The sequence below is a fragment of the Zophobas morio genome, unplaced genomic scaffold, assembly GCF_036711695.1.
Source record: "Zophobas morio isolate AGI-343-1 ecotype UQ-CSIRO unplaced genomic scaffold, CSIRO_AGI_Zmor_V1 ptg000031l, whole genome shotgun sequence".
In the NCBI taxonomy this organism is placed as follows: Eukaryota; Metazoa; Arthropoda; class Insecta; order Coleoptera; family Tenebrionidae; genus Zophobas; species Zophobas morio.
The window spans coordinates 1,622,359-1,645,886 of record NW_026972136.1 but is presented as its reverse complement, the minus strand read 5'-3'; the positions used below and the strand labels follow the sequence as shown (position 1 = coordinate 1,645,886).

Below are 23,528 nucleotides of genomic sequence, written 5' to 3'. Positions count from 1 at the left end.
ACGAACAGTTAAACAAGAAAAAAAATGTAAAAAAAACTGAAAAATTAAAAAACTTGCAACAAAATTGCAACAAAATATTGAAGAAACGAAAAATTGAAAAATAAACTGACTGTAAAATTGAGAAATCAAAAAATCAAAAACCTAAAAAATCGAAGAAACGAAAAACTGAAAAATTCAAAATTGAGTAACTAAAAAAGCGAAAAACGAAAATTTGAAAAATCGTCCAAGTAAAAAATTGCAAAATTGAAAAATTCTCGATCGAAATATTGAAAAAATGAACAACTGAAAAATTTGGAAGTCGAGAAAATGAAAAAGCGAAAAAAAAGAATTAATGTTGAAACAACAAAAATTTTGATATGAAAAAGTGATAAAATCTAAGAAAAAGAAAAAAACAAAAATTTGTGAAAAAAAAATCTACAATCGAAAAACTGAAAAATTAAGAATAAAGAAAATGAAAAATTATAAATTAAAAATTATTTTTAAAAGAATGGAAGAAACGAAAAAGTGCAAAATTTGGAAGTCGAGAAAAGGAAAAAGGTTAAAAATGAATGTTGAAAAAACGAAAATTTTGATATTAAAAAAATCATGAAACGGAAGAAAAAGAAGAAAACGAAAATTTCTATAACTAAAAAACTGAAAAATCAGAAATCAAGAAACTGAAAAATTATAAATTAAGAACTTGAAAATTTGACGAAGCAAAAAATTGAAAAACAAAAAAATTGTAAATCTAAGAAATTGAAAAATAAAAATCAAGAATTGAAACAATAGAAGAAAGGAAAAATTGAAAAATTGAAAATTGAGAAAATAAAAATAATTGAAAAATTGTAAAACCGAAAAATTGCAAATCTAAATATTGAAGAAACGGAAAATTGAAAAATTTGGAAGTCCAGGAATTGAAAGATTAAACAAATAAAAGTTGAAAAAAACAAAAATTGTGATATCAAAAAATGAAAAAAAATAGAAGAAAAAGGGAAAAAAATTGTCATATGACAACATTGTTAAATCGAAAAATGGAACAACTAAAAACCGAGAAAATGAAAACTTACAAATTAAGATTCTGAAAAACTTAAGAAACGAAAAATTGAAAAATAAACGAATTATAAAATTAGGAAACTGAAAAATAAAAAGGAAGAATTTAAAAAATTGAAAAACGGAAAAACTGAAAAATTCAAAATTGAGAAATTGAAAAATCGAAAAATTGTAAGTCGAGACAGTGAAGAACCGATAAATTAAAAAATGAAACAAATAATTTTATAAAAAAAAACAGAAGAATTGAAAAATAAACAAATTGTAAAGTTGAGAAATTGAAAAATGAAAATCAAGAACTTAAAAACTGAAGAAACGACAAATTTAAAAATACAAACTAAAAATGAAGTTGTAAAAACAAAAATTTTTATATTAAAAAATGATAAAATCGAAAAATAAGAAAAAATGGACAAAATTTGACAAAGTAAAGAAACGAAAAATCAAAAAATTTGGAAGTCGAGAAATTGAAAGATTGAAAAAATTAAAGTCAAAAAAACGAAAAATTGTGCCATTAAAAAATTGTAAAATCGAAAAATGCGACAGTTAAAAACCGAAAAGAATTGAAAAATAAAAATCAAGAACGTAAAAAATTGAAGAAACAAAAAATTGAAAAATTTCAAATCGAAACATTGAAAAACGAAAAAATAAAAAATTTGGAAGTAGAGATATTGAAAATTGAAAAAATTAAAGTTGAAAAAGAAAAATTGTGATATTAAAAAATTGGTCGAAAAAAGCTTACGCTCGCGAAGTGAAAATCATCCGGTAGTTTTCTCCCAGGTTAAATTTTCCTTGACAAACTATTAACTACGTGTCTGAAAGCTCAGCTACAAGCTTTAAAAATGAGCGAGGAAATTGTCTGGTCCAATAAAAAAGATTAATGATGTCATATCTATGACACCGTAGAAGATATAGGCACTTTGATAAGGCAAAAGAAGCTTTTAAATAGTCTATGGAGCGACTTTTATCTCAGAATCGGACACAAAACCCATCTTCACACATATGAAACACCAAATTTGCCTGAAAACTGCCAGTTACGATTTTTTTTTTTTGTTATTGAAATAAAATATGACCTGTTAATTATAAAATAATCAGTAATTGCGCACCTGCTAATGGGCTTTTTAAACGAAACAGCGTCAGTACAGAATTACATTTCGAATGATATATTAATATATTTTTATCGGTTAAAATTTGCGTACACACGAACCCACGTAGGCGTGGTCCAACCTACAAAAATGTAAAACATGCAGAGCCCTGAAAATTCCGAAAAACTCATGCCGAATAATCGTTAAAACGCCTGGATATTTAAAATTAAATCGCATTGTTACATATTAATCACATGTTTATGTAATGCGCCATGTAAACGGAACTATAAATCGGACTTAACGTTAAACATCGAGAACAGAACCGCCTTAAATGCAAATGATGCGTCATACTTCACCGTATTGTTATTATCTCAATTAGTGATTATCAAAGTGTCGAAACCGTTGTGTTTTAATTTGGCGAATTATTATTAAAGTTGCTTTTCTCCACAGATCGATCGAACTTACCCGTAAGCTATGACGAATTTGGTTATAATTTTTGCAAATATGCTAATCCATTCCAGCTAAATGTCAATTAAAAATATGCAAAATTTAATAACGCAGTCGAATAGCGCATACGTTTTTAATTTTTCTTATTTCGTGGAGCGAGAATTAAATCCGTGCGGACGTTTATTATTTGATTTACGTGGCTTCTGGAAGAAAAGGTGCACAATGTTGCTTAAATATGGTAATTTTTTGCAAAAGCCGTATTGAGTTACGACTGTCGTAATAAAGTAATTTAACAAAAGTTGATGTTTTAATTTTACGGCGGCATAACTGTGGATTTTTAACCAAGAGTTCGCTTTGCGTTTCTGTAATTAGTTTCTTGTTTGCCACCACCAATATCCATCTTTCAGTGTCATAAAGCTTGCTAACGTTTACGTTTTCCGACTGAAATGTCTAATAGCTTCTAGTTTTGAACTACTTATGAAGTCACGGCACGAATATCTGACATAGGTCTGGCATAAATTTAACAACACGTGAAACTGTAATATACCGGGATTATGAGCATTATTGTTATACGTACTAAAGTTGTTTAATCACGAGGTGTAGGTTATTAAAATTCCCGCGTCGGATTTTCCTCATACTTACACACCTATTTGTGTGTAGAAACCCGCAAATATTTTTAAAAAATAACTCGTTCAAAAAAAGAAACAACTCCCAGATCCCCATGTCAGTAAATGCTCCTATTTCCCCTCAAGCAAAGCCCGAGCTTTAAATTCTTGACGTATGTTTCTGAAAACACAAAAGGACAAATACAGAGCGCAGTTCCAGTTTTCCGAGTTTTATTGTTTTCAAACAGCTCGTTTCAACTTTACGATGTGACGTCATCCATAACCTCGATTTAAATGTTTGACGTGCTCTCAAAGCTCACTTGAAAGCATTCAAATTCTACTGGGTCAACCAAACAGCAATCGATAAGGTAGCGTCTTATCAAAGGGGGTGAAAATGGGCTATTTTGAGAAGCTTGATTAAAATTAAACCGAGGAGGGTTCATACAAAGTAATTACGATTGGGAGAAACTATGGGAGGAAGTCGGCTCGGAAGTTAATTCTGTATGCAGTTTGGAGGAGGCTTCCAAAAATGCTTGGAGCTATAAATACGACGAACGCCAGTGATAAATCGTGGATTAGCTAAATTGTGGCCAGTAATAATCGTCGTTTAAGTACAAGTGGGATAAAGGCGTGATTACCGTACGAGGGCGAAATTTATACTCGCACAAGTGTGACGATGTCTCGTTGGGTAAAATTTTCAGGAATTTAATAAGTCTGGGCGACAGTATATCGTGAATAATAAATGGAATTGACGGAGTTTCATATTCTAGACGGAAGCTTTCGCAAAATGAAACTCTCAAACTATTATAACAATTAATATTCCGTTTGTGTCTTAGCTGCTTAGCCTTCCCTCTTATGTGACTTCCCGTCTCCAAAGAAAATTCACAACCAAATGTCACCACCGCACAAAACCCTTGTCGCTGGTGGATTATTACAGATCAACAAATTTCAAAACTTTCGCTCCCCTTTGACTTCTATTCAAAATTCAGTTTGTTATATAATTCTGATTACGGATTGAAGAGATGCCATCTAGCACGGAAGCTTCTGGAAAAAGACTGGTGCAAGGTTACTTCGACAGAACTTTCCTCGCTCTTATCAGTGCACATGCTTAACTTCGATTGTTTATGTTTATACATTGAAAGAATGTCACGTAGAAGTTTTTAGAATTTTTGGTCAAAACTTTGACATCTTCTCCATTTCCTTATTTATTTTCTTAACAGATTTACCACTTTGTTTAAGATTCTGTCTTTTTTTGTAAATATACTAATATTTCTTAGAATTGTTAACGCTCTTTATAATTTTTCGGGTTTTCAAGTTTAAATTTTTCAGTTTTTCAATTTTTCGACTTCTCAACTTTTCTATTTCACGATTTTTGATGTTTTGACTTTGCGAGGTTTCAATTTTCATTTCGATTCTTCAAATTTTCTATTTTTTAAATTATAGATTTGTCGATTTTTCGATTTCTCCTCTTCCTGACTTTTCAGTTTTTCGGTTTTTCAATTTTTCGTTTGTTTAAATTTTACATTCTTCGATTTTTCAATTTTTCGATTTTTCAGATTTTCCATTTGGCAACTTCTTGGTTTTTCAATGTTCGATTTCTCAAGTTTTAACACTGCAATTTTGGAAATCTTTCCAACTCTGGATTTTTCATATTTTATTTAAGTTTTCGATGATTCAGTTTTGGGATTTTTTCAGTTTTTTGATTCTGCAATTTTTTGATGTTTCAATTTTTTGATTTATCGTTTAATCAATTTTTCGATATTATATCTTGGGATTTTTCAATTTTTAGATCCTTCATTTTGATGATTTAACTTTTCGATTTCTTATATTTTGAATTTTTCGATTTTAAGATTTATTTTCTCGTTTTTCGATTTTCAGTTTTTCAATTTTTCGTCTTTTCAATTTTTCGATTTACAAATTTTTCCAAATTTTCGATTTTTCGATTTCAGGAAATTTCGATGTTGCAATTTTTCAATTTGTCGGCTTTTCAAATTATAAATTTTTGGATTTGTTGGTTTCTCCTTTTTCTGATTTTTCAATTTTTCGATTTATCGATTTTCCAATTTTTCGATTTTCATTTTTTTTTATTTAAATATTTAATTTTTCGAATTCAAATTGTTCGATTTTCCAATTTTTCAACCTCTTGGATTTTTGATTTATCGATCTTTTGATGTTTCGATTTTTCGATTTTCAATTTTTTTTATTAAATTTTTCGATTTTCCAATTTTTCAACTTCTTGGATGTTTCAATTTTGCCATGTTTCAAAAAATTGTTCGATTTCTCAGTTTTTCAAGTTTTCGATTTTTCGAAATTTCCCTGTTTTTCAATGTTTAAAATATTTCGATTTTTCGATCTTTTGAGGTTTTTCCATTTTCGACTTTTCGAGTTTCAATTTTCACTTTTTCGATTCTTAAACTATTCGATTTTTTAAATTATACAATTTTGGATTTTTCCATTTCTCCTTTCTCTGATTTTTCAGTTTTTAGGTTTTTCAATTTTTCATTAATTTAAGTTTTACATTCTTAGATTTTTAAATTTTTCGATTTTTCGAATTTTCCAGTTGCCAACTTCTGCGTTTTTCCATGTTCGTTTTCAATTTTGGGAATATTTCCAATTCTGGATTTTTCGGTTTTTCAATATGTTAATTCAAGTTTTTCGGTTTGTCCATTTTTCGACTTTTCAATTTCTCAGTTTTTTGATTTTTGGACGTTTTTGGTTTTTGATTGTTCAAATTTTCAATTTTCGAAATTTCAAATTTTCGATTTTTCGGCTTTTAGTTTCGATTTCTCGATTTTTCTCGGTTTTCGAAATTTAAGTTTGGGGATTTTTTAGCTTTTAATTTTTAAATTTTTCGATTTTTCAATTCCTCAACTTTTCAATTTTTCGATTTTTTGATTTCTCGACTTTTCGATTTCTTCATTTTCCAACCTCTCGACTTTTCGACTTTTATAATTTTCGCTTTTTCAATATTTTGATTTTCCCATTTCTCGAGTTCTCGATTTCTTGATGTTTCGATTTTTCAATTTTTCGATTTCTCGATTTCTCAGTTTTTTGATATTTAAACTTTTTGACTTTTGATTTTACAAAATTTCGGATTTTCGATTTTTTCATTTTTCCAATTTTCAATTTTTTGATTTTAGAATTTTTCGGATTTCGTTTTTCAATATTTGGAATTTTTCGAAATCTAGTTTTGGAATTTTGATTTTTCGGTTTTTCGATTTTTAATATTAATAACTTTGCCACTTTCCTATTTATTTTTTTAACAGATTCACAATTTTTTTAGGATCTTGTCTTTATTTTGTCGATATACTGACATTTCTTCGAATTTTTAATTATCTTCACAATCTTAAAATTTCTTCTTTAAATATGGACTCTCTGAAAAATCTGAACCAACTGGAGATCAATTGCATGAACATTTTTAGAATTTTTTGTCAAAACTTTGATATCTTTTCCATTTCCTTATTTATTTTCTTAACAGATTTACCATTTTTTTTAAGATTCTGTCTTTTTTTATAAATATACTAATATTTCTCAGAATTGTTAACCTTCTTCATAATTTTTACATTTCTTCTTTGAGTTGGAACTGTCCGGAAACGAAGAAAACCTCAACTAACTTTCCACTTTCTTATTTATTTTCTGAACAGATTGACATTTGTTGGGAAGTTTTGTCTGGTTTTCGGGTTTTCGGGTTTTCAAGTTTAAATTTTTTAGTTTTTCAATTTTTTAATATTACTGGAATTTACAATTTTTTATTACGTATTCAAATTTAAGATGTGCAATTTTTCATTTCTGTATTTCATTTTATTTATTTTTTCAAATATTCGATTTTGGAAAGTTTGGATTTTATCATTTTTTCAATTTTTCGTTTCTTCTAGTGTTCATTTTTAAAATTTTCAGTTTCTCGGTTTTCCAACTTTTGGATGATTTTTCCGTTTTTCTGTTTGCAGTTTCACGAATTTTCAAATTTAAATTTTTCGATTTTTCATGTTTTCAATTTTTCGACTTGCAATTTTTCGTTTCGGTTTTACATTTACTTTATTTTATCAATTATCCAGTTTTTTAATTTTCTGATTTTTTATTTTTCGTTTTTTTCATTTTTAGATTATTATCATTTTAAATATCTATTCATAATAATTTTTAAAATTTTTCATTTTTTCAGATATATTTTATAATTTCCGTGTATTCAATTTTTCGTTGAATCAGTTATTGGATTTGAAATTTTTTAATTTTTATTTTTTTTTGTTTCTTATTCTACGACATGCAACCTTTTGAGTTTTTATTTTAAAATTTTTCAGTTTTTCGTTTTTCCAATTTCAGGACTTTTCGATTTTTTGATTTTTCATTTCTTCAGTTTTTGGATTTGCAAATTTTTCGTTTCTGTTTTGATTTTCTTTATTTTATCAATTTTCGGTTTTTCAATTTCCTGATTTTATAATTTTTCTTTTCTCAATTTGAAAATTTTCAATTTTTGTTTTTTCCAATATCAGAAATTTTCAAGTTTTCGATGTTTCAATTTTTCATTTCTTCAGTTTTTCGAATTGAAATTTTTTCTTTCTGTTATTTGTTTTCTTTATTTTATCATTCTTTCAGTTTTTCAATTTTCCGATTTTATAATTTATTGTTTTTCAATGTCAAAATTTTAATTTTTTGGGTTTTCAATTTTCAGATTTTTTATTTTCCGTTCTTTTTATTTCTAGATTTTTCAATTTTTCATTTCATCAATTTTTGATTTCCAAGTTTTCTAGTTTTCATTTTAAAAATGTAGTCATAATAATAATTTTTAAGATGTTTCACTTTTTCCAATTTTCCGAATTTTAAATTTTCAGTTTCTGATTCTTCAGTTTTTCGTTTCTTCAAATTTTCGAAATGCAAAAAAAATGCGAAAAAAAATTGAAAATTCTTGAAACTGAAACATCGGTAAAAAATTGAAAAATCGAGTAATCGAAAAGTTAAAAAATCAAAAAATCGAAGTCGAAAAATTAAAAAATCAAAAACATCTATCAATCAATCAATCAATCAATCAATACTTTATTGGTGTTCAAAACTACAATACAGTTTTACACAAGTCAAACACATTAAATTAAATCAATAAACTATTAAAATTTCTACACCGAAGATAATCCTCAAAACTATAAAAACAATTCATAATAAGAAAAGTTTTGAGTTTTTTTTTAAATATATTAATAGGCTTACTACGAAATTCTTCGGGTAACACATTAAAAAATTTCACAGCAAAGTATCTTGTGCCAGTTTGTACCCTCTTCAAACGATTTGAATTAGGAACTAAATTTTGTTTGTTTCGGGTGTTGTACAAATGAATGTCAGTGAACTTAGAATAATTGCCAATATTGTCTTTGAGATGTAATAAACAATGTAGGATGAAAATTGAAGGCACAGTTAAAATTTTAAGTTCAACAAATGCAGATCTGCAATCATCACGGTACTGAAGTCCAGCTATAATCCGAACAGCACGCCTTTGAAGAGCAAATATCCTGTGTCGACAAGTAGAATGTCCCCAAACTAAGTTACCATACTCAATTGAAGAGTGAAAAAATGCAAAATAGGCAACTATTAATGTTTTCTGTGATACATTATTACTTAGTTGTCTCAAAAGGTATGTGTTCTTATTTAGTTTCTTAGCTAATGTATCTCCATGGGCATTCCAGAGAAGCTGGTCGTCGATGGTAATACCAAGAAAAAGTGCATTATTGGCTTGACCTAAATTTAATGTTGCACTGGTTTTAAGACTGAGGAACATATACACCGATTTGTCGACATTCATGCCTAAACTGTTGGTATCAAACCATAGTTTTGCCTTAGATTGTGCTTCCAAACTTTTATCAATGCAGTCATTTAGACTGCTACTGCTGTTGAGTATGGTGGTGTCATCAGCGTATAGAATAACTTTCGAGTCTTCGATATTGGATGGTAGGTCGTTGATGTAGACTAAGAATAAAAGAGGACCTAAAATAGATCCCTGAGGTACGCCATATTCCACAGGGAGATAATTAGAAGATGTTCCATCAACCGTGACTTTTTGGATTCTATTGCAGAGATAGGATGACAATAAACGACAACTAGTGGGATGTAAATTATAGAAATAAAGTTTACGAACCAGAATCGAATGGGAAACACAATCAAAGGCCTTGGTAAGATCTAGAAAAGAAATTGTACTGAAAATACCCTTGTCAAAGCAATTTGTGATTTCGTTAACAATATCAGTAATGGCTTTCGAGGTGTTTAATCTGGGCCTGAAACCGAATTGATTGTCACATAATACATTCTTTTCCTCAAAATAATGACATAATTGACCCATCAGAATTCTCTCCAGAACTTTCGATAAAATGGGCAATAGTGATATCGGTCGGTAATTGCTGATCTCATTGGGTTCTCCCTTTTTAAAAATTGGTAGGACATTTGCAATTTTCAAGCAGTCAGGGAAAGTAAGTGTTTTAATACTTGTATTAATTAGTTTCGTAAGGGGAGATATTATGACATCCAGAACGGTTTTGACTATTTCAACACTAAGACCATAGATATCTTTGGTTTTACTATTTCTTAATTTTTTTACGACATCACGAACTTCAGCGCAAGACACTTCGCTAAACTGAAAATACGTTAAACTATTATCACAGTTATTATTGCACATTAACAGAATGGGATCACAGTTTGAATGAGGAAGCTTATTAATCACATTTTTTGCGATGTTACAAAAAAAATCATTAAAATCATGAGCACTTTTATTACAACCGCATATTTTATTCGTTTTCTTAACACTTCGTTTAGAATTAATCATAGACCATATTGCTCGCATTTTATTATGAGATTGATTTATATATTTATCGTTAGCACTGATTTTTGCGTTTTTAATTGCTTCTTGATACATTTTGCGATATGAGTTTCTAGATTTTTTTATATCAAGGCGATTTGTTAGAAGATAAAGATCATTCAACTTGGATAAATTGTTTTTCATAGTTTTTAGATGGTAAGAATACCAATGAATGCCTTTACAATAAGATGGTTTAATTACTTTTTCTGGGAACGAGATACAAACATAGTGCTCCAAAACATTGAGAAAATCTTCAAAAGCTTTGTTTATGTCGTATGCGCAGTTACAACTTAAAAATGCGAAAAATGAAAAATCGAGAAAGTAAACTGATTTTTCAGTTTTTAATTTTTCAATCTTTTGATGTTTTAGATTTTCGATATTTCAATATTGGGACTTTTCACTATTTGGCTTCAATTTTTCAATTTTTTTTAATCGAAAAATTGGAAAATGGAAATATTTAAAAATCAAAAATGTAAAAATTGAGAATCGAAATATTGAAAAATCCCAAAGCAAAAGTCGAAAAATCCAAAAATCGAAGTCAAAAAATTGAAAAATCTAAAATTTAAAAATTGAAAAATCGTAAATGTAAATCGATTTTTCAATTTTTGAAGTTTTAAATTTTTTAATTTTTCAATTTTTCGATATTTCAGTTTTGGGATTTTTCACAATTTGGCTTCAATTTTTCCCTTTTTTTATTCGAAAAATTGAAAAATAGAAAAGTTGAAAAATCGAAATAATGAAAAATCAAAGAGGTAAAAAATTGAAAAATCCAATGGAAATAATGAAAAATCCGGAAGCTCAAGACTCGAAAATTGAAGAATGGAAGAAAATTGAAAACACGAAAAATCAAAAAGTCGAAGTCGAAAATCGAAAAGCTAAAAAATATAAAAGTTGAAAATCGACAAAGTAAATCGATTTTTCATTTTTTGAGTTTTCAATTTTTCAATTTTTCAATTTTTCGAATTTTTGATGTTTTAGATTTCGATATTTCAATTTTGGGACTTTTCAGCATTTGGCTTCAATTTTTCCATTTTTTTTTTTTTATTCAAAAAATTGAATAATCGAAAAATTGAAAAATTTAAATATTGAAAAATCAAAAAGGTAAAAAATCGAGAAATCGAAAAACCGAATCGAAATATAGAACAACCAGAAAGTCAAAGGCCCAAAAATTGAAAAATTAGAAAATTTAAAATTAAAAAATCCAAAAAATGAAAAAACAAAAAAGTAAATCTGTTTTTCAATTTTTCGATTTTTTGATGCTTCTGATTTTCGATATTTCAATTTTGGAGTATTTCACTATTTGGCTTGAATTTTTCAATTTTTTTAATCGAAAAATTGAAAAATCGAAATATTGAAATATCTAAAATTTAAAATTCCAAAAATTGAAAAATCGAAAAAGTAAAAAGGTTGACACATCGAAAAATCCAGAAGTCAAAAATAGAAAAGCCGAAGAATTGAAATATTGAAAAATCCTAAAACTGAAATATCTATAGACTGAAAAATCAAAAAATCAAAAAAATGAAGTCGAAAAATAGAAACCTCAAAAAATCGAAAAATTAAAAATCAAGAACCTGAAAAATTAGAGAATTGAAGAACAAAAAAATCGAAACACTCGAAGGTCAAGAAATGGGAAAATCAAAACATGGATTTATTGAAAAATCGAAAAATTGAGAATTTATAGAAATCAAATTTGAAAAATTAAAAAATCGAAAATTTGACAAAATGACAATTGCAAAACAGAAAATCTAAAACTGGGAAGTCGAAAAATCAAAAGATTAAGAAATCGAAACATTTGAAAAATTCGAAAACTTGAAAAATTGAAATATCGAAGAACTGAAATGAAAAATCGAAAAATCTAAAATTTTAAAAATAAAAAAATCGCCACATCGAAAAATCCAGGAGTCAAAAATCGAAAAGTCGAAGAATCGAAATATTGAAAAATCCCAATACTGAAATATCGAAAGACTGAAAAATGGAAGAAAAACTAAAAATGGGAAAGTAAATCGGGAAATCAAAACATTAAAAAATCGAAAAATTTAAAACGACAATTGTAAACAGAAAATCTAAAACCGGGAAGTCGAAAAATCGAAAGATTAAGTAATCGAAAAAGAAAAAAAACCGACACATCGAAAACTCCAGAAGCCAAAAATCGAAAAGTCGAAGAATCGAAATATTGAAAAATCCCAAAATTGAAATATCGAACTGAAAAATGAAAGAAAAACTGAAAAATGGAAAACCTGAAAAATCCGAAAACTGAAATATCCAAAAACTGAGAACCTAAGAGTCGAAAAACTGAGCAATCCAAAAAGTGAAGTCGAAAGCTTGAAGCCTTAAAAAAACTAAAAAATGAAAAATCAAAAACCTGAAAAATCGAAAAATTAAAGAATTGAAGAGCAGGAATATTGAAACCCTGAAAACTTGAAAAATTGACAGTTTATAAATGTCAAATTTGAAAAATAAAAAATTTGAAAAAACGACGATTGAAAAACAGAAAATCTAAAACCGGGAAGTCGAAAAATCGACAGCTTAAGAAATCAAAACATTTGAAAAATTCGAAAACTTGAAAAACTGAAATATCGAAGAACCGAAATGAAAAATCGAGAAATCGAAAAATCTAAAATTTTAAATATTGAAAAATTAAAATATCAAAAAACTGAAAAATGTAAAATTTAAACATCGAAGAATTGAAAAAACGACAATTGAAAAACAGAAAATCTAAAACCGGGAAGTCGAAAAATTAAGAAATCGAAACATTTGAAAAATTGAAATATGGAAGAGCTGAAATGAAAACTCGAAAAATCTAAAATTTTAAATATGAAAAATTAAAATACCAAAAAATTGAGAAGTCTAAAATATAAAAATCGAAAAAGTAAAAAGTCGACACATCGAAAAATCTAGAAGTCAAAAATGCAAAAGTCGAAGAATAGAAATATTGAAAAATACCAAAACTGAAATATCGAAAAACTGAAAAATGAAAGAAAAACTGACGAATCGAAAACTGAAAAATCCCAAAACTGAAATTTTCAAAAACTGAGAAATTAAAAAATTGAGAAATCGAAAAATCAGAAAAGTGAAGTTGAAAAACCGAAATCTGAAAAAATAAAAAAATTGAAAAACCAAAAAACATGAAAAATCAATTAATTGAAAAATCGACAAATAAAGAGTTTATAAAAGTCAAAAATTGAAAAATCGAAATATTTAAAAATCGTAAAATTGAAGAGAAAAACTGAAAAATTGAGAAATTGTAAAATCCAAAAATTGAATAATAAATAGTAGTAAACTGAAAAGTCCCCAAACTAAAATCTCGAAAAACTGAGAATTCGAAAGTTAAAACACCGAAACGTGCTCGTTGCGCTCGGATTCTTAATTTTCTCTTTTAAATTAATTCGGTGGGGCTACTCAGATTTGTTTTATTGTAATAATCATCCTTTTTTAATTACTTTATAGGGAGATTTTTTTATAAAAGTTGTTGAAAAAAAAATGGTTCAGTTAACTTTGTTGATTGATTTTTGATTAAAAAATCAATAAAAATGGTAAAAATAAATCAGGTGACCTGACCAGACTTGACTTTGCCTTACCTGACCTGACTAAATTCTTTAGACTGTTTTTTTTACATTCGCGGTTTTGACAAAGAAAAAATCTTCCCAACCAAGTTATTTTAGTTGAGAAATTTTGACATATTTCCTTCAAAGTTTGACCCTCAAAAGATCTCCGAACCTGATTGTTGCAATATCCATTATTGATGATGTTTGAATAGGACGGAACTGGTTGGAGTGCGGAGTTTCAATAAGATAACAGTAGGGGTCGTGATTATTTTTATATTTTCGTAGCATTTTAATAACAAATGTTTGTAATTTTATTCCAAACCTGTCTAGTCAAGCAACTGTAATTCGCCTGGATGAGATTTTCGCCAAGCGTAAACATTGCAAAATTTTATTAATATTGGCGACCCCGGTGGTGGAAATAAGAGCCACCGCCTTATTAAATTCATCCGAATTTTTTGCCACCGCATTATTACATTTCGACTACGGTAAATTATAAGTTATATTATATTAAAAACCCTTCGCTCTCTTTCTTCCTTGCGTAGATTTTTACATACTTACTGTACATACAACCCCTGATCCAGTAGTATTGTATGCACCCCTAACTCCACTAATTCAACCCCCATCGTCAGAATTTTCACGTAGCCCTTTTTGTTGCAGGATCGTAGGCCCGACTGAAATGTACCACTGGGGGCCAAATATGGAGGGGGGCTTGGACGCAGCGCTCGCCGCCACGCCGCCATGGCGCTGCTGATGCGACGTCTATTCGTAGACGCTCAGGTACAATGAAAATTACATCCCACACCACTTAAAACACCATTCTTTATTGTTAATGTCATCATTTCGCACCGTTCATAACCGCATTCATTTCCCCTGACGCCCATAGTTCTTCGGCTCCATCCATTATTAAGGAAAGAAGGCAGGCAGGAAGATGGTTGCCATTTTTCTGTGTAACTGTGGAATGGGCTGCAGGTGCGAAACGGGGATGTTTTAGGCGTAATTTTAATTTTACGGATGGCGGGAGGCGGCGGTAATTCGGGCGGTATTGGTTTTCGATTATGTGTTGATGGGTAGTGATAGGGGAAGTGAGGCGTGCATAAATATAGAATTAATTATTTTAATAGAGTGCGCTGTGGTGGCGATGTGGGGTTCATAATTCCCGATTTTCACAAACTGTCTAAAATTTCTGAAAAACTTTTTCACCTATTTTACATTGAACATTTTCTGCGAATATCGTCGGATTCTGCTGTATTCTTTTAAATCCTTTTGGATATTTTTCAGATTCTCTTGTATTCTGTCGGATTTTTTTCGTATTCCTTAGGTTCTGTCGAATTCTATCGAATTCTACCAGATTCTCGTGAATCCTCGCGAACTTTCTGGCAAACCTGGGATTTTTTCGAATCCGCTGGAATTTTTTCCGGCTCACTTATGTTCTTTTGGATTTGGCTGGGTTCTCTCGAATTCTCTCGAATTTTCTTGGATTCTGTAAGATTGTGTCGCCTTTTCTCGATTTTTTGGTTTTCTTTCAGATTCTTTCGGATTCTGCCGGATTCTCTTGAATCTTCTCAAAATTTGGCCGGATTCTTCCTCAACTGTCTTCTCGAAATTTTGGTTGGATTCTTTGGTATTCTTTTCGTATTTTGCAGGATCTTGGATTTTTTCGGACATTCTCGTAATCTTGTGCATTCTTTTGGACTCTTCTCTATCCTCTCGGAATATAGTCGGATTCTGTCGCATTCTTTCGGATTCTTTTCGGATTTTTTCAGATTCTGTCGAATTCTCTTGAATACGCTCGATTTTTTTTTGATCTTCTCAGATTGTTTCGTATTCACTTATAGATTTTCATATTTTCTTGTATTTTTGTAGTCTTTGGGATTCTCTCGATTTTTTTCGTATTCTCTCAGGTTCTTTCGGATTCTTCCGGACTCTTAAATCTTCTCAAAACTGGTCGGATTCTTTCATATCCTCCGATTCTTTCTAATTCTCTACAATCTTCTCGAAATTTGGGAGGATTCTCCTGTATTCTATGGCTTTCTTTTCGTATTCTGTCGGATCTCGGATTTTTTCGTATGCTCTTATTTTTTCTTTTTGTATCCTATTTTTGGAGTCTCGGAATTTTTTGGATTTTATTGAACTCTCTAGCAGTATCTCAAACTTCTTTCATTTTCTCTGTTATTTTATCAGATTTCCTCGCCCTTTCTCGGATTTTTTCGAATTTTCGTATATTCTCGTATTTTATGGATTATTTAGGATGTTTTTGGATCCTTTAGATTCTGTCGGATTCTCTCGACTTACATTTTTCAGGATTCCCTTATATTCATTCAGATTTTTCGGATTCTACGACATTCTCGTGAATCCTCTCGGACTGGACTGTCTGGAATACCCTCGGATTTTTTCGGGTTCTCTCACTTTCTCTCGGATTTGTCTGGATTCTCTGGAATTCTCTCCAGTTTTCTTTGATTCTCTCAGATTGTTTCGTGTTTTTCAGATACTTTCAAATTCTTCGGGATTCGCTTGAATCTTCTCAAAATTTAGTCGGATTCTTTCTAATTTTGTATGATCTTCTCATATTCTCGTGGATTGTTTTGAACTCTCCCCGATCCTTACGAAATATCGTCGGATTCTGTCGTATTCTTTCGGATTCTTTCCGAAATTTTTCGGATTCTGTTGTATTCTCTCGAATTATTTTAGGATTCTGTTAGATTCTCTCGAATTCTTCCGGATTCTCGTAAATATTCTTGGATTTTCTGGGATTCGCTCGGATCTTTCGAATCAGCTGGAATTTCGGATTTGTCCAGATTTTTCCGAATTCTCTCGCATTTTTTTGGATTCGCTCCAATTGTTTCGTATTCCCTTGAAGACTTTCGTATCTTCTCGAATTTTTTACAGTCTCACGGATTTTTTCGTATTATCTCAGATTTTTCCGGATTCTTCTGGATTCTCTCAAATCTTCTCGAAACTTGGGTGGATTCTTTTGAACTCTCCCCAATCCTCTCGGAATATCGTTGGATTCTGTTGTATTCTTTCGGACTCGTTAAAATTTTTTTCAGATTCTGTCGGATTCTCTCGAATTATTTTAGGATTCTCTTAAATTCTCTCGAATTCTTCCGAATTTTCAGCTGGAAATTTTTCCGGTTTGTTCATAATCTTTCGGCTTTGTCCAGATTCTCTCGAATTCTCTCGCAGTTTTGGCATTCTCTCAGATTGTTTCATATTCTCCTGAAGTCTATTTTCTCGTATTTTTTACAGTTCCTCTAATTTTTTAGTATTGTCTTAGATTCCTTCAGATTCTTCTCGGTTGCCTTGATACTTTACAAAATTTGGTCGGATTATTCTTTCATATTTCCATCGAATATTGCATTTTTTTCGGATTTTCTCGCATTGTCGTGGATTCTTTTGGACTCTCCCCGATCCTCTTGGAATATCGTGGAATATCGTAGGATTTTGTCTATTTTTTTCGGATTCTTTGCCGAATTTTTCCAGATTCTGTCGAATTACTTTAGGATTCTCTTAAATTCGCTCGAATTCTTTTCTATTATCTGTTTTATTTTTATTTTTTTGGAATTCGGTGCGAATCTCTCCAAATTTGGTCGGATTATTCTCTCGTCCTTTCTCGGGTTCTTTCAAATCCGCTGGAATTCCTCCCGGATTCTCTCATATACTTTCAGATATGTCCAGATGTTCTTGAATTCTCTAGAATTTTCTTGGATTCTTTCAACTTGTTTCGTACGCTCCCGGATGTTTTCGTATTCTTACAGATTCTGTCGAATTCTTTCGGATTATTTCAGGATTCTCTTAGATTCATTCGGATTCTTTCGAAGCCGCTGGAATTTTTTCGGATTCTATCATGTTCATTTCCCTTGGAATTTCTCAGGATGTTAAGTCTCCTCGATTTTTTCATTTTCTCTCAGATTCTCGTGAATCAAAATTTGGTGGGATTCTTTCTAAGTATGTACGATCTTCTCGAAATATTGTCTGATTCTGTCGTATTGTTTCAGATTCTTTCCGAATTTTCTCAGATTCTGTTGGATTCTCTTGAATTATTTTAGGATTGTTTTAGATTCTCTCGAATTGTTCCAGATTCTCATAAATACATTCAGTTTTCTGGGATTCTCTCGGATCTTTCGAATCAGATGAAATTTTTTCTGGTCGCTGCATATTCTTTCCGATTTGTCCGGATTCTCCGGAATTCTCTCCAATTTTCTTGGATTCTCTGAGATTGTTTCGTATTCTCTCGGATTCTATTGAATCTTTTCAAAATTTGGTCGGATTCTCTCGTTTTCTCGTGGATTTTTTTGGATTCTTTCGTCTATTTTTCTCATATTTTCGTGGATTCTTTTGGACTTTCCCCGATCCTCTCGGAATATCGTCGGATTCTGTCGTATTGTTTCAAATTCTTTCCGAATTTTCTCATATTCTGTCGGCTTCTGTCGAATTATTTTAGGATTCTCTTAGATTTTCTCGAATTGTTCCGGATTTTCGTAAACACTCTGGTATTTTCTGGGATTCTCTTGGATCTTTCGAAGCAGCTGGAATTTTTTTCGGGGTCTCTCATATTATTTCGGATTAGTCAGGATTCTCTCGAATTCTCTCCAATTTTCTTGGATTCTCCGAGATTGTTTCGTATTCTCTCGGATTCTATTGAATTTTCTCAAAATTTGGTCAGATTCTCTCGTTTTCTCGTGGATTATTTCGGATTCTTTCGTCTTTTTTTCTCATATTCTCGTGGATTCTTTTGGACTTTCCCCGATCCTCTCGGAATATCGTCGGATTCTGTGGTATTGTTTCAAATTCTTTCCGAATTTTCTCAAATTCTGTCGGATTCTCTCGAATTATTTTAGGATTCTCTTGGATTCTTTCGAATTGTTCCGGATTTTCGTAAACACTGGTATTTTCTGGGATTATCTTGGATCTTTCGAATCAGCTGGAACTTTTTTCGGGGTCTCTCATATTATTTCGGATTAGTCAGGATTCTCTCAAATTCTCTCCAATTTTCTTGGATTTTCTGAGATTGTTTCGTATTCTCTTGGATTCTGTTTAATCTTCTCAAAGTTTGGTCGGATTCTCTCGTTTTCTCGTGGATTTTCTTGAATTCTTCCGTTTTTTTTTCTCATATTCTCGGGGATTCTTTTGGACTTTCCCCGATCTTCTCGGAATATCGTCGGATTCTGTGGTATTGTTTCAAATTCTTTCCGAGCTTTCTCAGATTCTGTCGGATTCTCTCGAATTATTTTAGGATTCTCTTAGATTAATTAAATTAAATACTTCCAGTTTTCTGGGATTCTCTCTCTTGCTAAGTCTGTACGATCTTCTCGAATTTTCTTGGATTTTCTGAGTTTGTTTCGTCTTCTCTCGGATTCTATTGAATCTTCTCAAAATTTGGTCAGATTCTGTCGTTTTCTCGTGGATTTTCTCGGATTCTTTCGTCTTTTTTTCTCATATTCTCGTAGATTCTTTCCCCTCTCTCTCGGAATATCGTCGGATTCTGTCGTATTGTTTCAAATTCTTTCCGAATTTTCTAAGATTCTGTCGGATTCTCTCGAATTATTTTAGGATTCTCTTAGATTCTCTCGAATTGTTCCGGACACTCATGGATTTTCTGGGATTCTCTTGGATCTTTCGAATCAGCTGGAATTTTTTTCGGGTTCTCTCATATTCTGTCGGATTAGTCCGGATTCTCTCGAATTCACTCCAGTTTTCTTAAATTCGCCGGATTTTGCCGAATTCTATCCAATCGTCTCGGAATATCGTCGGATTCTGCCGTATTCTTTCAAATCTTTTACGACTTTTTCAGATTCTCTTGTCTTCTTTCGGATTTTTTCGTATTCCTTCAGATTCTCTCGAATTCTATCAGATTTCTGGGATACTTCAGAATTCTTTCGAATCCACTGGAATTTTTTCGGGTTTTCTCATGTTTTCTCTCGGTTTTTCTGGGATTTTCTCGTATTCTTTCGTCTTTTTTTTCTCATATTCTCGTGGATTCTTTTGGACTTTTGGATCCTGTCGTATTCTTCCGGATCCTTTCCGAATTTTTTTAGATACCGTCGGATTCTCTCGAAAGATTCTGTTAGATTCTCTCGAATTCTTCCGGATTTTCGTAAATACTCTTAGTTTTCGGGGATTCTCTCGGATCTTTCGAAATATCTTCTTTCATATTCTTTCGGATTTGTCCGGATTCCCTCGGATTCTTTCGAATTCTCTTAAATCTTCTCAAAACTTGGTCGGATTCTTTCGTATTCCCTCGATTCTATCTAATTCTCTACGATCTTCTCGAAATTGGGTGGATTCTCTCCTCTTTTTCGTCACTCTCATATATTTTTTTAATCTTTGGAAGTTTCTCAGATTTCTCTAGAGTCTCGGTTTTTCATATTCTCTTTTATTCTTTCGGATTCGCAGTTTTTGGAAAGAAGATTTTTTTCTGAATTCGGAACTGTAACATATGCGTACACTTTTTTAAATAAAACGGCAATGTAATGATAAATTATTTATTAATTAGAAAATTGTAGTTTCGCTTTGAAAATACTGTCCTCGATTTGTCAGTGTGTACTGAAAAGCAAACTTATATGTCCATGTTTAAAAATATTTCAATAAAACACTAAAATTAGCTGAAAAACTGAACAAATGGACTGCTTCCATACTTTTTAGCGACCCTGTACGTATATTTTTAAATTAATAAAGTTAGATATCTAGTAAATATAGTTAACAATCGGTGCATGTTTAACTTTTCAGGCAAAGCTTCGCAGAATGGTAGAGGAACACTCTGCCAACTTAACCGCTCGGATAGACTCCGACTACCCTAGTTCTATTCCTCCTCCCGTCTCCAACTCCGCTTGTCCCTCCCAAGACTTGAAACTGACCGACTCCTCTTCCGGCTCCCCCATCGGTCAGGTCTCTGACGTAAACTTCGTGAAACCTCTGCTTGGCGCCGAAGAAAAAGAAACCGCCGCTTGTGATTTAGATGTTAAGTGTATAACGGAACTGAAAAAAGACGTTTACAAATCGTCCCGGCCGAGTTCCATAGAGTCCCGTCGGAGCAAATCCCTATGTAACACTAGCTCGGTAGAGTCCAGCGACGACGTCAAAGGCAAAAAGGACGTCAAAAAGACCAAATCCAACCCGGTGAAATGTGAGGGGCCAACAACCAGCGAAACAACGAACGATAAGAAGGATACCATGACGGTGGAGGAGAGCGCCAGCCCGGCCAAGGACCGCTCCTCACCCGAGACCCAGGGCGCGGATCGCCAGGAGTCGCCCAAGCCCGGGTGCAGCACCCAGCCGGAAATCGGTAACTCCAACCCCCCTGAAGTCCCCCCAAATTATCGCGCGTTCTTCCAGACTCGTCTTCTCCGCGCTCCCCCAGGAGCTCCGACGGGACCCGCGACGAGGCCAGCATGCTGCTGCCGTCGCCCTCCAGCTACCCGAAGGCGGCGTCGGCCATCCGGAGGCTGCGTCTGGAGAACGAGCGCCTCCAGGCGGAGGTGACGCGGCTGCGGCGGCTGGTGGTGTCGGGGGCGTCTTCCGTTCTAGCCGAGAAGAAAACTCCCACGGAGGGCAACGGGGACAGCAAGGCGAATGTGCTCGAAATGGAGCTGCAGCTAGCCAAGGAGGCGCTAATCAGTGAGTTCCGCCGGAGTTGTGAGGTGCACTTTAATCGCTCTTTGCAGCTCTTAAATCCGACAGGCGACGATTGAAGGCGGAGAAATTCGATCTGCTGGGGCAGATGAAGCAGCTTTACGCCACGCTGGAGGACAAGGAGAAGGAACTGAGGGACTTTATCCGGAACTACGAACAAGTAAGTGCTGGAGAGGGTCGGAGGTGTTATCTGGAAAGTCTAGGAATTGAGGTTGCGATAGATCGGTTCCGGTTAAATTTCGAAGGGGACTGTCAATATTTTTTCTTTGGTTTTTCTCGTCTCTTATTTGTTTTTAGGTCACTTGAGGATGAACTATAGGATTAACATTTTTATAATTTGAATCTAAATTTTAGTTGTTTTAAATAATCGTTCAAATTATACAATGGGTCAATTTCCACTCTTTTCTAAGTTATGTTTCTTAAAACTTTTGAGAATTAATTTAGGATTTATTGCTTCCTAATTTAATTCAATTTTGGATTTTTGTTGTCGTAATGTAAATATTCAAAGCCAACTTGATGACTTTTTTCTTCTTTATCAGTTTTTCAATATTTCAGTTTTCCAATCTTTAATTTTTCGAATTCTCAATTTTGTGTTGCTTCAGTTTTTCAAGTTTTGGATTTTTATCTTTCATTTTACCGATTTTTTTTCATTTATTTTTTATTGTTTCTTTCAATTTTATGCTTTTTCGTTTATTCAATTTTTCAAATTGTTAATCTTTGATTTTTCATTTCCTTGATTTTCCGATTTTTAAATTTTTATATTTTGCAATTTTTGGATTTCCGATTATCCGATTTCCTGATTTCTTTAATTTTCAATATTTTGATTTTAGTGTATGTATGCATTTCGGTTTTTCGATTTGGCACTTTTTTGATTTTTAAGTTGTTCAATTTTTTATTTTTCGATTTTTCAATTTCTCGTTTCTTTAATTTTTCAAGTTCTTGATTTCTAATTTTTAGAATTTTAAAGTTCTAATTTTATTTTTTTCGGTTTTTAATTTTTGATTTTTCAATTTTGCAATTTTGCCGTTTTTACACTTTTTTGATTCGAAGTTGAAATTCGAAAAATTGGCAAAAGAAAGATTAAAAAAAAACTAAAAACTGCCAAATCGAAAAAGTGGAAAATCAAAAAATTGAAAGTCTCAAAGTTGCACATTGAAAAATTGAAAAATCCAAAATTGAAGAATTTTATACTAAAAAAAAAAGGAAAATCATAAAATCAGAATGTTGAAAATTGAAAAGGATTGAAAAATTAAAGAAAATAAAAAATCGAAACCAAAAATTGCAAATCGAAAAAAAAAATTGAAATCTGCTGAAATCGCAAATCGAAAAACTGCAAAATCTAAAAGAGGAAACACCCAAAAGTTGGAAAATCAAAAAACTGAAAAATTTAAGAATGAAAACTCGAAGAGTTGTATATCGTAAACTTGTAGTAACAAATAATGTATAATGAAAAGTTGAAAAATTGTAAATCGAAAAATTGAAGAAATGAAAAGTTGAAAAAATTTGAAATTCAAAAAACAAAAAATGATAAAACTGCAAAATCGAAAAAGTGGAAAATTGAAGCACTGAAGAACGAAAAATACAAACATTGAAAAACTAAAAATCGAGAAACTTAAAAATCGAATAAATCAAGTAGTTTTAAAATCCAGTAATTAAAAAATGCGAAAATTCGAAAATCATAAAATCGGAAAATCGGAAAGGTGAAAACTTTTTTAAATTATTACATATTTAAAACAAAAACTAGAAAAATTCGAAACATAGACTGAAGAAACGAAAAATTGAAAAATCATGAAACTGAAAAATCTAGAACTGAAAAAACGAAAAATTAAAAAATCTAAAAGTTGGAAACTCGAAAAATTGAAAATTTTCTCATTGAAAACAGAGAAGAATTATAAAATCAGAACACTGAAAATCCGAACGATTATAAAAATAAAAGAATAGAAAAAATCCAAATTGAAAAAACAGAAAATGATAAAATTGGAATATTGAAAAATCGACCAATTGAAAAAATAAAAATAAAAAACCGAAGAAATTAAAAATTTAAAATCGAAAAATCGAAAACTCGTGAAACCGCAAATTGAAAAATGGAAAAATTCTAAAATTGTAAAAGCGAAAAAGTGTTTTTTTTTATTACATATTTAAAACTAAATATAGAAAAATTCCTAATCACAAACTGAGAAGTGAAAAATTAAAAAATCTAAAATTTGACAATTTGAAAAATTGAAAACCTCAAAGTTGCACGTTGAGAAATTAACATTGAAAATCCGGAAAATTGAAAAAATAAAGAAAATAAAAACAGAAAACGAAAAATTACAAATTGAAAAATTGAAAATTGTAACATCCAAAAGGTGGAAAATCTAAAAAC

At 31.2% G+C, this 23,528-nt stretch overlaps 1 protein-coding gene across 9 annotated transcripts in view; it reads left to right on the top strand.

The window, feature by feature from the left end:
* LOC135139483 (kazrin) overlaps positions 1 to 23,528 on the top strand; it is a 243,212-nt gene that overhangs the window by 192,810 nt on the left and 26,874 nt on the right. For all 9 annotated transcript variants that reach the window (XM_064069731.1, XM_064069732.1, XM_064069733.1 and 6 more), the window contains 4 exons: positions 14,192 to 14,311; positions 20,261 to 20,816; positions 20,867 to 21,148; positions 21,196 to 21,323. In XM_064069731.1, the coding sequence (XP_063925801.1) occupies positions 14,273 to 14,311; positions 20,261 to 20,816; positions 20,867 to 21,148; positions 21,196 to 21,323 (1,005 nt within the window). In that variant the 5' untranslated portion in view covers positions 14,192 to 14,272. The remainder of the gene's footprint in view (positions 1 to 14,191; positions 14,312 to 20,260; positions 20,817 to 20,866; positions 21,149 to 21,195; positions 21,324 to 23,528) is intronic.